The following is an 18,354-nucleotide window of genomic DNA, read 5'->3' as shown; positions in this document are numbered from 1 at the left end:
CTCCAATCGAGCAACTTCCCTATAATTTCATCAACTTACTTTGGATCGCTGCTTTATCTTTCCCTGAGTCTCAAGGCGATTGGCCCTTGGGGAAGGTTGGTCGGGAACGACTGTGACACTAGAAAGTAGGTGGACGGCCCTTTCCTTCTCATGTGATCCACCCAACACATCTAAGATGGTCTGGAAACTATCCACAGCGGTCTGACAAGCGTAGAGTTCTTTGCCTAAGGGTGGACACAATTAATTGGATATTAATTCACGGAAAATCGGACTTGGTTACCAGAATTGGACTAAATCCATGTGTTATTTGCTAACCAATTCTTGTTAAGTCCGGTTTCAAAGAAAACTTAGGATGAGTGATCCATGTCAAAAGAATATAATAATGTAAAAAAAACAAAACACCTTATTTCCTTGGTTCCATCGAAACACAAACCGTGAGTGTGTGTGTTTATGTGTGTGTGCGTGTGTGTAACACCAACGCACAGTTTGAACGAGATAAAATACAAAATATTACATTTAATTACACAGTACTCGCCGGATTCTAGCACGCCGAAATCCAGTACGCTCTGCAATACGACACTTTGGGGCTGGGTGACGGATTGTATTGTTACCTCCCATTAGCATCGTATTTCGGCACTCGTTTTGGCTTCTCTAGATAGCGAGCTACAATCAAGCTACTACTGTATCATTTGTGCCACTACTTTTTGTTTCTCCTAATTATTTCAATGGATAGTAATGCGTTTAATCAAAATGCTCATATTAGTAATTCCGCTTTACAAAAATCGTTACCAACACACAGACATATGTGTAACCTTAGTAGTTTCCAGTCTGTTTGAGAGAATACGGTGAGTACTGACCACGACAATGGCGGTCTAAATGCAATAAGCAGTAAAGTGATGTCAATTTCACACCTTCTAAAAGTAAACGGTTCCCTTTTTTGGGGCTACTTTAACAATTGCTTTAATTTTAATATATGACCGGATCCTAGGATCTTGACAAACAGGTTAAAATAAAACGCCTTATTATTACTGAACACTTTTTCAAATTCGACAGAACTTTGAGAAGAATGAGATACTCTTATAGGAGTATCACTTTTAAAACTTATTTATTTATTTATTTTTTAAGTTGTGGGCCGTCTTAATATATTGATAAAATGTTTTCTGGCCAAATTGTAAAAATAGGTTTTCTGCCATTGTACGTAGTATTCGTCCTCGCGAGCAAGAGACGCATGCGCACAACCAACATGACGTTCTCTCTCTAATAACTTTTCCGCCGGTGACGTCACAGACTATGGGTGACGTCCAATCAAGGGACGCTACTCTTCCGCTAATCCCATTCCCTATACAATTTCCATTTTTCACTAGTTCGCTACCCCCGCAAGATCGGAAAGGTCAACTGAGACAGGACAATCCCTGGAGATAAAGGATGACTCCAATAAAATACAAATGGGATGGGAGATATGTAAGAGAGACTAATTAATACAGATGGAGATAGGATGGGGACTCAATCACAGAGAGGAGAAGGGGTTTTATGTCCTACTACATGACGGATTGAGTGTCCGCACGATGGAGTTGGAAAGGAGAAGGGGGGGGGGGGGGGAGGCGGGGGGTGTTGGGGAGGTGAGTGTAGGGTGAATGAATGAATGAATGTGAGTGTGTGTGTGTGTGTGTGTGTGTTAGTGAGTGAGTGAGAGAGAGAGAGAGAGAGAGAGAGAGAGAGAGAGAGAGAGAGAGAGAGAGAGAGAGAGAGAGAGAGAGAGAGAGAGAGAGCGCTTTGACCTTTGAGAATTGTTAAGAACTTGAAATATTATGCAAGGTTTGGAAAGCATTTGAGACCCCAAGAAAATAAATGGAATAAAGGCTAGTTAAAATTAAATCATCATCATCATTATCCTGATCATCATCATCATCATCATCATCATCACCATTATCATCATCATCAGCATCGTTGCGTCATCATCGTCGTGTCATCATCATCATAATTATCACCTTCTTCTTCTTCATCTTCTCCACCTCCTCCCCCCCCCCCCCCCCCCTCATGGAATCTGATCAAACAGTCAGTGAAGCTTTATTAGCTAGGGGAATTAGGGTAAAATTGTGCAAATTAGTGATGAAAGCACCAAATTTGGTACAAAGTAACTTGAGACCACTATTAATCGATGTTGATATAGAACCACATTGAGAAATTCCTCTAACAGTGTAAAATAGGGAGATGAAAATCCGCCTATATGAGCTATATTAAAACAAAGGGGCGTAATCCATGAAATATTTGTTGACAATTAGGCACTTTAAAAATATATTATTTTTAGCCCGTGTAAGCGGTTGATTATTTTGGTTTAAATAATTATATAGAGAATCCCATAATATATGCTCTAACACACGTTAAGGATTTGTCTTGTTCACAGCAAGCGTAATGTGTTTGGGTGATAGTTCTTAACTTTCCGTTGCTTTATCATCGCCAAATATATTACCAAAACCAAAAAAACAACAACAAAAACCAAAAAAACAAAAAACAAAAAAAAAACAACAACAAAAAAACTAAACAAAACAAAAAAACAAAAACAAACAAACAACAACAACAAAAAAAACCAAACAAATACATAATCAATCTCACATTTTGATGGAAACTAAGATTTGCAATTTGTGGGTCGATTATTGCATTTTAAAACGAATGTTTACAAAAAATATCGATTAATTTTGAATCGAAACGATCGATAATAATAGATGTATAAGAGCCTCGTTTGATTGCTCTCCAGATCAAAGAAACAAGTTACTTCCAAAAGACAGTATAATCCGACCACGAAATATCTGCTTCGTTGACAACCAAGTGATATTATGTCAAGAAAACAACCAAATCCACGAAGTGGGACGAACAGGCTGTCCTCAATATCACTCTGCCGACTCTTCCTTCCGTCCGAAAGCTCATTTCAATAAGCTTCAACAGTCGTGACGTCACTTCCCTCGAAATGACGCATAGTGACTTAGTAACTGGTTCTAAACTATCGGAACAATGGCGGACGCCCTTATGAAATACTTCTCCGACGAGCATAATAGTGTATCCAGAGGAGAAAAGTATTATAAATCTGATCATGGTTTGATTTTTATACATTCCGATCACATGACACGTAAAAAAGTTCTAGCCAGCATGAAGAATAAAAATTGCCGATTTTCTTTGTTTAGAACTAAGCTGCTCGTTGCTGGGCGGACGTGACATCAGACTATTGAATCCTAATAGCCCTATAATTTAATAAATCTCGAAACATGGACGCGTTCGACCAAAGTCAACACACCTTGTACGAGACTAGTAAAATTTGTATTCTCCTCTTTGGTTGGACTCCGATCGTAAATTGAAGACAATCGTGATTCTTATTGGGATGGTCACTATAAATCAGGATTTAGTATCCACTGGAAAGAGGTCCATTCAGATCTGATCCGATTGAGGATTCATAAATAACCGAATGATCTGAATCACGACGATCTGAATGGTTATAAAAATTGAGCTTTTATATATCGCAATATCCACCAAACGGCTCAAAACGCTTTGCAAGGGGTCCCTGTCCAACAGCAACATTTAACATTTAGGACATGACATGACGCCTTTCGGACAGAGACAAGGCTATTAACGGCCAGGTACTCATTTTACACCGGAGTACGGTGAGAGAATGTTAATAAAGAGCCTTTTCCAAGGACTCAACTATGCGCCGAGCGAGGCTCGAACCCAGGACCTTCTGATCCGAAAGCGAGTGTCATACCACAAGACTACATAGCCGCACATATACCTAAGGGAAACATGTTAGAGTAGGCAGTGTTTTGGCAGGATAACGATGAAGGTTTGAATTGCATAATGTAGTGCAAGAAAAGACAACCATGTAAAAAAACCTCTCCAAAAGACATGTCAACGATCTTCAGGTAAACACTGTATAGTAAAATAAAGGGAGTAATAATGATTCTTATAAAATATACAAAACAAAGTAAACGACGTTTCGGCCTTTGACCCTCTTCAGGTAAACAAGAAAAGGAAATATGTTATATGACAATATGACATTGGTATTATAGTTAAAACATTATGGGTAAAAAAAATGTGTATGTGTTTGTGTGAGTGTGTGTGTGTGTGTGCGCGTGTGTGTGTAAGTGCGTGAAAGGGAAGGAGAGAGAGAAAGATAGATAGATAGATAGATAGATAGATAGATAGAGAGAGAGAGATAGATAGATAGATAGATAGAGAGAGAGAGAGAGAGAGAGAGATAGATAGATAGATAGATAGAGAGAGAGAGAGAGAGAGAGAGAGAGAGAGAGAGAGAGAGAGAGAGAGAGTTTAGTCCCAATCTCATTCCCTAGATCCAAGACATAATTTAGCTAATGCGTGCCTGACATTTTTGTGAAAGATCGCCGCCAACTGGAATTGTTTGGCCAAATTATTTCTTCATTTATCCCCCTTTCATCTTAAGGAAACGATGGCTATGTATCTAACATTCAACGTTATCCGGTGACAACCATATTACCATCACGAGAGTCATGGTCTCCATGGATACGGTGGTCAAATTATCTAGGTCACCGCCATTGTCTTCATGCTATACAATTTAAAATGAAAAGCTGATGTGAACTGGGGAATTGACCGAGTGGTTAATGAAGGTCCCGGGTTCGAGCCCCGCTTCAGTCACTTTCGTTTTGTTTTTTTCTTTGGGCAAGATTATTAATCTCCAGTTTTCTCACTTGGACAACATGGGTGATGCCTGTTGATATCAGACATCTTGTTTGATGAATTATCTATATTCCTTCGTGGAATGCCTAGTCGACGATGTCCTATGATGTCGTGGCGGAAGGGCATAAAGAAAAAAAAAGAACTATTGCAAACGATTTAACCCATACAGTTTATAAGAATAATTAACCATGGACGTTAAATACAGGGATTTTTGAGATCCTCAGTGATTAAGAATCGCGATTACAATTAAAAGGATGGAATGAGTTTGCGTCCACGGTGGTCATCATAATTTAAAATGCCCGCTTGTCAAACCAACATTGAGACGGATGCTGGGCTTAACTATGAATCTTGCGCAAAGTGTATGGTTTTATCAAAAAAAAAAACAAAAAAAAAACAAACAAAAAAACAACAAAAAAAAAAACAAAAAAAAAAACAGGCAGAACTTGACCAACCGTTTTATAACCAGTTAACTGAGTACTCTGTACAGACACGTATTTTAAAAAAATTGTCCAGAAAACTCGAACTTCAAATATCGATCGATTTAAATGAACCTCATCTAGGACAAAAAAATCACCAAAACTTTCAAACATGGGACCTCGCGAGGCCTTCTTTAAGTCCCAGGATTGAGATTTTTTTCCAAGATGAGGGTCATTTAAATCGACCGATATTTGAATGACGAGTTTTTTTTTTGCGAAATTTTTTAATACGTGTCTTTCCACAGTACGGTAGTTAACTGGTTAAGCTAAAGGAAACCGGATGAACTTCACCGGCCCTAAACCCTTCTTCAAAGAGCTATATATCTTTTATGTTTTCGTCATGAGACCAATGGGAAGTAATGAAGTTAATTAAGATTGCCTGCGCCCAGCAAGTTTGCCATACCAATTTTACTAAAAATGCCAAATAGTGAAAGAGAAATATCACATAGCCTGAAAAAATGCCAACTTTTCCAAGCATTCCTTATTACTGCCCAACATAAAGAACAGTAGAAAGAAATCTATTTTCTTTTCTTGCTGCCATGAGTAACTGTCCTGACTTGATATAACTAAATTTCACCTTGTCGTGAAAGCTTACAGAAGAAAATTAATATAATTTCTGCAGCCACAGTTAATTCGCCTTTACAATATTGATAGCAGCAAATAATTTGAAAAATAAATGCCAAAATGAATACCCCCAGTTTTCAGTGCCAAACGGTTTTCAAAAACGCCATTTTCTTTTATAAAACTATCATTTAAAACATCAAACTGGCAACTGCGGTACATAGATACCCTTCATTAAATCTCCACGTTGAAAATCTGCTATCTGTATACAAAAGATCAGACTGTCAAAATCTGGATTGGCTCCACCATGGCAACAACCAGGCACTGTCACCAAATAAATTACATTTGTCTCTGACTAGTTATCCTGGTGTCCTAGGGCGGGACCTCTGTCAATTTCAGAGATGAATCCAATACAGAGTTCTTATTATGGTAAATAACTGTCCGGGGAAATAAGTGGTGAACAATGGGTTCGCAGGAGAGGGAGGGGGGAATAGGGGGTCGCCCTTTATGATATAGACTTGAATCCGGTCGCAAACCTTTTTTTTGTAGAGAAGGTTCTAGAGTTAATTAAAACCTGAGAAGTCTCGGGCCTGACATTTGTTTTTTACAATTTGGACATGTTGGGAATCGACTTTAACGACAGGTTCCGGAAAGTGGGGTTACTTGGGCCACTTACTTGAAAAAGATTAGTGTAACCAAAGACTTTCTTTTTTTTTTTTCAAAATCTAGCAAAGTGAAATAATGTTTTCAGTCATTAAAATATTTTTGAAAAAAAAAGTTTTTGGGTGCACCGGCTTAAAAAAAAAGGACTAAATGATTTATCTTGTCAAATAAAGTCTTTGAGTTCTATTGCTCCTTTCCAGCCATAATTTCCTTTCACATGACGAAATTAAATCACTTTTAAAATAGTATTGAATGTGTTGGAAGAAACATTTAAAAATCATCAGTTGCTACTTTATTTCGGTTCTTCTGGAGGAAAAAGCTGAATTAAAAGAGGATAGAGCGTGAACGCCACAGACAGAAGCAGCTGCTGCAGCAATAGCAGCAGGAACAACAGTGGCAATAGCAGAAACAGAAGCAGCGGCAGGATCGATGGCAGCAGCAACAGCAACTACAGCGGCAGTAGCAGCAAAATAACCAACATCAGCAGAAAAAGAACATAACCATCAACACATGGCTTGTTTCTGTGACCTTTAATCCAAGTCCCGTGAAGGAAACCACGGTCTGGTGTTTAAAAGAAAGATCCAAAATTTAGGAAGCATCTTGATCATGCTTGGCATTTCAAATTGATAGTGGTACTGCAAAAAACAAAAAATTGGACAGTCCAGGAAAAAAGGTGTTATATTTCGACGTTAACAGGGATACTTTTCAGGAGGCCATGAACTAAGAATCTAACTGACGTCGGTCAGCTTGGATCCGCAAGCAATGCACGACTTCAGCTAAGATCCATGACCGGATACACTAAGTCGCACATCCTTCTCGTGAAGGAAGTCTTTGATCACAAATATTAAAGAACAACCTCAGTAGTTTTAAAAAAAATAATTGAAACACTTAGGTATAAAATGTAGAACAGACGTGTCTCCGTTATTTCCATTCATTCGTTTTAAGCGTGTTCTTATAAATGTGGTCTACTGTAATTGATATTCATTTCATGATTTGCCCAACCCTAAGTGATGGACATATTGGTCAAACCGCCAGAAAATATAAATCCGATTCTGTGTGGGCACATGACAATTATAAATGTCCAAAATGGCACGAAATTATAAAACGGAAATAGTTCCTTTCATCAGCTTAATTCCTATATTAAGTACAATATCCATCAAAGGAACGATAGCTCCAAAAGAATTTAAAATCCATCCAAAAAAAAAAAAACATAAGAAAAAAAAGAAAAAAGTTTAATCGTGACTGCATCACTCTAAATCCAGACAGACCGAAACGTTCTCGGCACGTCTAATCGGCAATAAATACGATGGGGAAAGGTAAACAAATTATAGTGTTTGGATGAAACAAAATCACCAGGTAATGGCCAAAATTTACTTCGCAAAGAAATAGATCGGTGGAATAAAAATAGGTGTCAACGTTGTATGTATCCATATGATCGTAATTGGTCAGAATAAAGTGAAACCACACTCACAAAACACACACACACACACACACGCACACACACACACACACACACACACACTCACACGCCCAACCGCTCATTCGTCTAGTATTTGAATGGGGATTCCTGGCAAATGCTTGACATTGTATTTATGGAGAGGAAAGTTACCAGAATTGTAAAACAATTAATTAGAAAATGAAAAAAAATATGGTACCAAAACACAAAACAAAACAAAACGCAACAAAAAAAATCACACATGAAACAAACAAACAATCAAACAAAATGAAACAGACATAACAAAAAACAAAACATAAATAATACAGATTAGAAAAAAAAGAAAAGAAATAAAAACCATGAAAAAAGGGGAAAAACCCACAAAATACGAAACAAAACATCACAAAAAAGAAAGAAAAGAAAAACAAAGACGACAACAAACAAAACAAAAACAAAACAAGACAAAACAAAACGACCCAAATAAACAACACCTCACCAGAGATAAAAAACATAAGAAGAACAAATCTTCAATATTAATATCCCCCTTCAATATTAAAAAAAAAGAAAAAAAAAAAAAGAAAAAAAAAAGAAGAAAATATATTAAATCAAAACAAAAACACAGGAATAAAAAGCAAAACAAAACAAAACAAAATAAAACAATCAAAACAACAACAGCCAAAAAACAAAACAAAACAAAAGCAAAAAAAAAAAAAAAAAAAAAATATTAAACACGACAAAACAAACAAAAGGACTAATATTTATATAAATCAAAAACGAAACTGTTTTCGATGAGGCCGACCCCAGTGGCATTTTTTTCTTCAATTTTTTTCCACTTCTCTTATTTTCTGTGCATCAAACGTTACTTTGAGCTTTGCATATAATTTGTCAGATCAATAATGAATTGAACGCCGTAGGTCGTAGTAGAGACTGTTACGTGTTTTGTCCTGATTATTTCCAATAGTGTCAATATTGAATCACTTGTTTGAGGAAGTGATTTCAACATTGTGTGATGTGTTAGTTCAACCGATCTTTTTAGTTTAATCGTTTATAGATTATCATCTAACGAGTTTAAAAATGATTTTCAAGATTTGCCCAACCCAAAGTGATGGATAGATTGGTCAAACCGCCAGAAAATATAAATCCGATTCTTTGTGGGCACATGACAATTATAAATATCCAAATGGCACGAAAGTATAAATGGAAATAGTTCCTTTCATCGGCTTCATTCCTATATCAAGTACAATATCGGTCAAAGGAACGATAGCTCCGAAAGAAGTTAAAATCAAATTCCATTAAAAAAAAACCCCAAAAAACCAAAACAAAACGACCCCCCAAAAAAAACAAACAAACAAACCAAAAACAAAACAAAACAAAAAAAAGCAAAACAAAACAAAACGATAAATAAAAATCAGAACGAACCCCCCCCCCCCCAAAAAAAAAAAAGGTGAGTGCAAAATGATAAAATTTCATTACCGTGAGAGCAAGGTCTGTATTGTTTTTTTTTTTTTTGATGGATCGTTACCGACGTGTACTGATTTGCAAGTCTGATAATCCAAATCATTATGGGCTCATTGTTGTAATGGAAATACTCTCAAACCAACGCAAACTATTGCCCATTACAGCAATGTTAAATCGAGCCTATACATAATTGCGTTTGGTTATGAGACCTGTAATAATTGCACGTTGATCATTTATTACCCGTCATGGACTACTACACAAATCATTGTCCTTCAAACCCTTTTCAACCACCGTCTAAAAATAATAAATAAAATAAAAATAAAATTCCCTTTATTAATCTCCAAGAGGAAATTTGTCTTTAGAGTCTATTCCAAGGCAAGACTGGAATAACCCAGACGTCAGTCGCAGAGCAGCGCCGCAAAGTGAGCTAGGGCGAGGTGACTTGCTCAAGGCCACACAACGCAGCGGCGGGTGATTGAACTCGGTACCTTTCGGGTAGGGAGCAAAGACCGTACCACTGAGCCACGCTGCCCCTTTCATCAACAACATTCAAAGGGTAGATACTATGGAAAAGGGAATAAAGAGTAGAAAACCGAAAACCATATCTAAAGCTCATGTATACGTCAGACTATTTATAGAGGTGACATTTAATATGCGATTTTTACACTCTCCTATCCCAACCACTGCACGAGTTGCGAGTGCCCGTTGGGAACAAAGTTCAAATTCGAAAACGCAAGAGTGTAAGAAAACTTGTATTCTATCCCTCAATCAATCCTGAATTCGTCTCTGATTAAAAGACATAAAAAAAGTACTTAAATGATACTCCTTTTTACAAAAAATGAAATTTAACACTTGATTATCTAACGTCATAAATTATTATTGTAAACTTGACATCAACACGCCTTACTATTTATTAGAGGGCTATAATAATACCTGTTAAGAGAAAATCGCAAATTTTTGTCACTTCTTTAGTGAGTTGAATTAACCTGTTATCTTTGCCATATGGAACCATGCCCTGGTTGTTTTTAAAAGTTCAGCTTTTCGCTGGAGATTATAAGATGTCCGATAGATTGATAGTTTCTATCAGGGTGCCACTTAATTTGAGAACCATCTCTTCATTGTAACTGTGATATTTTGAAATATTTTTTTTTCCATTAAGAAATCCTCAAAAGGCTTGAGATTAAAAAAAAAAGTCGGCCTAGTTTTCTAGTAGGTCCCAAGTGAATAAATAGCCAAATCCCGCAATGCCTTAATATGACTAACACCTAAAAGTAACTTTCCATTTTATCGCTTAATCGTTGGAATATGGAAGATTGCATTCTTCTGATACTGCCATATAATTTTCCTTTCGTTTGTCTCTGTCCAATACACATACAAAGTTCACAACAAACGAATTAAAAAAAAAAAACAGTCAAAAAGGGAAAAAAAAATGGAAAAAAAAAACAGAAGAAAAAAAACCAACCCAACCCCCTAAACCCGAAAACAAACACACGAAAACAAAACAAAAAATACAACCCTCAAACCCCCCACCCCCTCTAAAAAAACAAATAAATAAACAAAAAAAAAAAACAAAAAAACCCTACAGAATCGTAGAGCACATGGAACTGAGGGTCATCACGATTTCTGTGGTGTCATGATGAGGAGAGCAACAATGACTTAGTATGTGTTATATGGACTAATGTGTTTTGATAAAATACTCACAACATCCACCAGCCGGATAAAACGTACCGACAACAAAACTGCGAGTAACCTTAAATGCTTATATATGTCTGATTGATATGATATAATTTAGTGGGAACTAATAATTGAAATAGCTGCCTAATAACAACAACAAAGAGCTGAGTGATGTCAAATTTCATTCCATCCATTGGTTACCTTCAACGAGTAACGGATTTCGGCACGCTCCGATTCTAACACGCTTTTTGGCATCTCCTGAGAGCGTGCTAGAATCCAGCGAGTACTATAATAATAGACGTTCATTGCTTTGTCTAAATAATGTGACACAGCAGTGCCGTCAATTTTCTCTTTGTCCTTTTTATTTCTTTTCTTTTTATGCTTTAAATCAGCCACGGCCCCAAACAACCAAATATTCCTACGAGAAAATGAATGAAAGGCAAGGTCGCATATAACTGTGTATATCTATCGTGACGAGACCTGATCGGATCGAAGGGAATGTCGATTGTCCTTGTCATTGGTGATTATCTTATAAACACATCGACCCGATAGTGACACCCAAACAACCACTATATAAATAGACGCATATTCCTATATAAATAAAATGGATAAATTAAATCAAAGCAGCAGAGGAAATGGAGACACTCCTACCGCTAATAAGAATACAGTCAGAAAATAAAACAGACCCCCCCCCCCCCACCAAATAAAAAAAAAAAAAAAAAAAAAAAAAAAAAAAAAAACAAACAAAAAAAAAACAACAACATCCAAAAAAAACAAAAAACAAAAAACAAAAAAAAAAAAACAACAACAAAAAAACCCCCACCAAAACTAAATAAAAAAATCTTCAAACCCCGCCCCCCTCCCCCCAAAGTGAAAATAACAAATCAAAACAAACATTTAATATATTATGGGTAAAGTTCTTGTAAATTATGTTTTATGTTGTAAATCTGCCGCAAACAACCGAATATTCCTTTGAGGTAAGAAATGAAAGGCAAGGTCGCATATAAATATGTGTATATCTAGAAGACTTGTCATCGTGACGAGACGTGATCGGATAGAAGGGAATGTCAATTGTCATTGTCATTGGTGATTATTATATAAACACATCGACCCGATGGTGACACCCAAACAGCCACTATATAAATAGACGCATCTTTCCCTATACAAATGGACAAATAAACAAAACTACAGAGGAGAAGGATACTATCCTACATCTTATGAGAATAAAACAAGGGAAAAAAAAACTGACGAAAAAAACAAACAACCCTAAACAAAAACAACAAAACTTCCCCAACTCCTCCTTGAACTGAAAAAAAAAAACCCCAAAACAAAACAAACATTTTCTATAGGGCCATACTTCTTGTACAGTTTTACAGCCAAACCGAAACAACAATATAGAGGAGAGAAATCATGAATTGATCAATTAACAATAGGTTTACGCACTATTTCAAGACAACAACAACAAAAAAAAAATAAATCTAGTGACAGTTTCAGAACTTCAGAAATCAATGCTTTTCTATTCATTTCTTTAAAGCAAAAAGATGAGAATGATTGGTGAGCATACATAATTGAACCGTATACTATCTCTACTTTGATCACAGAGTCCTACTACAAATCCATTTCTATTTTGTCCCCTGAAGCAACATCATCACAGTTGTTTGTGTTTGTCTCTTTATAAAAGAGGTAAATCAATGTATGGCAGGGAATCGTGTCACGGAAGATCAAGAAAACATGGGAGAGTGTATTCGAATGCCGGAGAAAGCTGTATTAATTTCCCTACCAGCTAATGCAACTCCCTTGTAGCTGGCGCCATCAATATCAATGAGTGAGATAAATCGATATTTTCCTGGACGATTCAGTGGTGTAAATGACATGACAATGTGTAATAATAACAAAAATCCAACAAGGCCACTTCTATAGTCACACTCAAGTTAATGCTAGTAATAAAGTAATAAAGTGCAGCTTTGGGGTCTAGTGGTATAGAGGGAACGAAATTGACAACATTCAGCTCTTTGTAATTGTTTTTAGACAACCATTTTGGAACTCACTTCTCACTAAACCATATCAATCAGACTATAAACGTTTAAGGTTACACACAGTTTTGTGTGTTGGTATGATCTATCCGGTTGGTGAATATGGCGAGTATTCTACCTAAACGTATAGCATCAATAAAACTCGGCTTCTGACCTGTAGATCCCTGGTTTGATTCCCGTCGTGGGTGGCGCAAAGTTGAGTCTTTGGAGAAGGCTCATAACACATAATCTTTCACCTGACTCAGGTGAAAAATAAGTACCGTACCTGACGGGTAATATCAGTCTAGAAAATATTGTAATAGTGCCTTACATGCGTCATGTATGCTGACTTGAAATCCCCTGTAAATCGCTTTGAGTATCATAGGTAGCGCTTTGAATATTATAATGTGGATATTGCTTATATCAAAGATCACATTCTTATTTAGCGGGAGAGCCGATGATCAAGCCATATTATGGTGTCTCGTCTATTACAAACGCCAAGCAATGGTGAGCATTGTAAACCGAGACAAATATTAGGAGTCAACGTAAATTCTATGATGTGGAAATTTAACTCACAAGAGCATGCTGGGGAATAAATGAAGTATTATCGCGCATTGACTACAGTAATGAGTCATGTAAATTTCTTTCTTTAAAAATTATTAACACGTTCACACCATATTCAGGGTGGTAGGGGCAATGCGTAATAAGTGTAGAAGCTCTTAACAGAGATATAAACTATGGACATCATTCGTTCCCATCACTGACAACAACAGTCAAGACGTTGTGAGATATAAACTATGGACATCATTCGTTCCCATCACTGACAACAACAGTCAAGACGTTGTGAGATATAAACTATGGACATCATTCGTTCCCATCACTGACAACAACAGTCAAGACGTTGTGAGATATAAACTATGGACATCATTCGTTCCCATCACTGACAACAACAGTCAAGACGTTGTGAGATATAAACTATGGACATCATTCGTTCCCATCACTGACAACAACAGTCAAGACGTTGTGAGATATAAACTATGGACATCATTCGTTCCCATCACTGACAACAACAGTCAAGACGTTGTAACTAAACGGCCATCGCCGTACATACATCGAAGTACACGTGGGGTCTGGCGGAATCGCCCATTTATAATCAGCACAAGGACGAATCGGTAAACGCTGAAAACCGGGTTGAAACGAATATAGATTTAGAAGGCAGTTTCAGGACAATACACGAAAATGGACCCGCCCTTGAGGATTGTAAATAAATTAAATTTACCTACAGGTACTGATCAAGTATTGAAATTAGATTGAAATCAAACCTGACGAGAGTGAAAACAAAAGCAGACAGGTGAATAAGAAAGAGTGCCAGAAAAAGCAGAAAGAAAAATACAATAAAGAAGTCATCCTCCAAAACTAATCCTTCTCGATTTGGAGAGGCAGGTCGATTCTTTGGGATTATTTTTTTTCTTGTATTTTTCTTTCTGACTTGCCTCGTACAGTTTTAGACTAGAGACCTATCCAAAAGGATAGCAAGCAATTGCTATTGCTAATTTCACGCTTTAGGAACCGTGATTAACACCGGCTCCATGGGCCTAATGGGTCTGAAGGACAACTACCACCACCCACCACCACCGCCATTACTACTACTACTACTACTACTACTACTACTACTACTACTACTACTACTACTACTACTACTACTACTAGTAGTAGTAGTAGTACTTCTACTACTACTACTATCACTAATACTATTACTACTATGCTACTGCTAATACTACTACTGCTACTACTACTACTACTACTACTACTACTACTACTACTACTACTAAAACTACTACTACTACTACTACTACTACTACTACTACTACTACTACTACTACCACTACTACTACTATTACTACTACTACTACTACTAATACTACTACTACTACTACTACTACTACTACTACTACTACTACTACTACTACTACTATTACTACTAATACTTTACTACCACCACCACCACCACCACTACTACTACTACTACTACTACTACTACTACTACTACTACTACTACTTCTACTACTACTACTACGACTATTACTACTATTAGTGGTGGTGGTGAGAGAGCAGGAGGAAGAAAAGCGAGAGGAGGAAGAGAGAGAGAGAGAGAGAGAGAGAGAGAGAGAGAGAGAGAGAGAGAGAGAGAGAGGAAGAAGAGAAAGAGGAGGAGGAGGAGGAGAAGTTTATTTTTTATTTATGGATAGTGGCCAAATCCAAACTTGTCTTTAGCTACAGTAGAGAACGCCTTTGCACGGAAAATAATGCACTAATGTTTCTTAAAAAAAACACACAAAAAAAACCCCCACCCAGAGATGGTATTGAACTGGGCCAAATTGTTTGCTAACGAGACAATTGGAAGAGAAATTCAGATCGATATCTCGGCCTCACTCCTAATCTCTCTCTTCACGGCTGTCCTCGTTGTAGCCAGATCATTGACAAATATTTTCTACCCTAACTACCCTCTGTGCAAATTAGAAATGGGGAAAATAATTTTATGATGACAAATATCCTGTTGTTTAAAGCTCGCTCTTTGCTTTGTAATTAAATATTGGTTCAACTCTTATTTATTTATATATCTTGGGCTCCCTCGTTAAGTCTTTCCTCACGGCTGTCCTCGTTGTATGAACGGTGAAAAGAGTTGCCGACTAAAGATATACAAGAGCATTGAAACGGCCTTATCGGCTAAACACGTAACACGTGAGAGTTTTCTTTTTCAACTTTATAAAATTATATGATTTAATCCAAAAATTATCGAACACTCCTAAAAATTTAAAGACTACTAGGTATCTACCAATTCTATATATTATATTCGTTCACATATTTTCTTATCATTCTCCATTTTTCTGACAAATTATGGTCCCGAAGGAACGAATCCTTGCCAGCATAAAAAGTCCTTTATATTGTTCATAAGTGGGCCCTGTTTCAATATTTCGACTGTGCTTTTCTCCAAATCTAACGTCATGTTTTACTTTTTCTTCAATATACCATTGCGACGGAAACGCAAAAATACTAGCCAAAGCAAACGACTATATCTTCATCCGCTCTTTTGGAGTAGGACGTTTACATTGTTATAAGAATTTTTTCTATTTTCAAACTTCTATCCTTTTTCCTCGAGAAAAAAAAGTGATCCTTTAATCACTAATCTTCCTCAATGACAAGGTTGGTTCCTGTATGAATCCTTCCTGATCGATTATTATCATCTGTATCCCATACAGACTGCTTTATGTTATATTATATTCCTCAAAATATTGCATGAACGGTATTTTCTATCGCAGCATTCTATAAATACTAAGCGATAAGCAGCTTTCGACCGTAAAAGAAAATCAACAAAAACGAATATGACAGATTCAAATCAGTAAAAGGCAATTCACATGAAAACTTTTGGGGCCGAAACGTATTCGTGTCAATTGCTTTTGTTTCTCTGCTTTTTTTTTTGAGGGGGTTGTTTGTCTTTTGTTTGTTATTTGATTTTTTGTTGTTTTTTAAAACATATTTTTATTTATTTATTTATTTTAAATCTGATTTTCAAAGCTGTTATGTAATATGTTTGTTTAATACTTTTGTGCTGAGTTGGCATTTACGATTATGGAACGAAATAGCTGTTCTTCCTTTTTTTTCTTTTCTTTTTGTTTTTGTTTTGCTAACATTGGTTTTATTTTTCCATTTTTTCTATTGTTCCTAAATGATTTCACTGTAAGGACGGTCAATACTTGGAACAGTTTAAAATTTATAACCAAAGACTCTGAAAGTAGAAAATGAGGGAAGCAGTGAAAAGGACAAAGAACGACAAAAGCCATGTGACAGGTGGCGAGAAACGACATTATCTCCTATGGGATTTGCGTATCCTATTGACACACTTGTCCAGTGACCAATTAATGGTAGCGGTTACATCCGACTAATCTAAGAAAGACACAAACGGGAAAAGAAAAGAAACACACAAACTCTCTCTCTCTCTCTCTCTCTCTCTCTCTCTCTTTCTCTCTCTCTCTCTCTCTCTGTGTCACATATACACACAAACACATACAACAAAGGTATGTAAATAATGCAAAACAAAAACAAAACAAAGCAAACACACAAAAAAATAGAATCAAAAATATAAAAAAACAACAACAAAACAAAACAAAAACAAAAACAAAACAAACTGACCACCAAACAACCAAATAGACGCAGACGCATATAACACAAGTATGGAAATAATTGAAATAATGCAAAAACAGACACATACCCATACGCCTTTCAACATTGGATTGCGACCAACATATCATTAGGCGCAAACAAGTCATTTAAGTTTAAATATTTATAGAGAATACACTTCCATGATAAAATTCAAACAATTTCATAACATTATTGAAAATCTAGGTGCACATAAAGGAGTATCTACAGGTCGATGACAATCTATTTTAAACGCATTTTGGAATCTTTGATGAAATCAAATATACTACATGTAATCTGACCCCCATGCTAATGTGTAATAATTTAAACATTGCTGAAATGAGTTTAAGTTTAAGCGAAACAAATAACAAAATTACGCCTTGCAACATTAGATACCGTCGCCTAGGAATTCCATGAAGGAATATAGATAATTCCTCAAACAGGATGTCTGATGTCAAAAGGAATCACCCGTGTTATCCAAAGTGAACAAATTGATCGTTAATAATCCTGTCCAAGGAAAAAACCAAAACGAAAGCGCCTGAAGCGGGGTTCTGACCCAGGACCTTCCATGTCACAATGCCATGCCTTAACCTCTCGGCCACTTTTGCCCCCCCCCCCCCACCCCACACACACACACCCCAACGCGATAAATCTCGGGAAAAAGGGGACGTCCAACCTTCATGAATTAAACGAGAGTTCCGTTACAAAAACCTTGCTGTATGATAGTAAAACATCGGTACTTCATCATAGCATCAAATCGATGGACCAGGGGTTTACTCTAGTTTTGAAGCTTTAATCAATAACAACTTCTCGCCACCAATTGAATAGTAGGTGAAATGGTTTTCTTAAGACGTAACAAAACCAGCTACCCCCCCCCCCAACCGCCAAAAAATCATGATTCGGAATGACCGAAAAAAAATCCTGACAAACAACTTCAAACCAGAGCCATTTTTGTACTGGGAAGGATAAACAGGCTTTTGTGTGTAAGAGTAACCGGGAATTCAGTAGGGGAAAGGTCAAAATCGCAACGTGCTTCGTTGTGTCAAAATACAATAATCGCAGTCGATGCACTAGTACTCGACTCTATTTTGAGAACTAAACAAAGATATAAATATCAACACCAGTAAAGTTCAATTTGCCAAATTCCAAAAAACCCCCACAATTTTCGTGTCCCATT

The 18,354-nt window shown here is 36.7% G+C and overlaps 1 protein-coding gene across 1 annotated transcript in view; it reads right to left on the bottom strand.

Moving 5' to 3' along the window:
• Positions 1 to 18,354, bottom strand: part of LOC144966558 (UPF0415 protein C7orf25 homolog) — a 209,039-nt gene that overhangs the window by 6,967 nt on the left and 183,718 nt on the right. Inside the window, exon 7 of the mRNA XM_078903222.1 lies at positions 40 to 224. Coding sequence (XP_078759348.1) covers positions 40 to 224 — 185 coding nt within the window. The remainder of the gene's footprint in view (positions 1 to 39; positions 225 to 18,354) is intronic.

Source organism: Berghia stephanieae, chromosome 2 (genome assembly GCF_034508935.2).
Source record: "Berghia stephanieae isolate SIO BIC M18660-M18661 chromosome 2, UCSD_Bste_1.3, whole genome shotgun sequence".
Taxonomy (NCBI): Eukaryota; Metazoa; Mollusca; class Gastropoda; order Nudibranchia; family Aeolidiidae; genus Berghia; species Berghia stephanieae.
The sequence above is the reverse complement of the archived record's forward strand: the minus strand, read 5'-3'. Positions and strand labels throughout refer to the sequence as shown.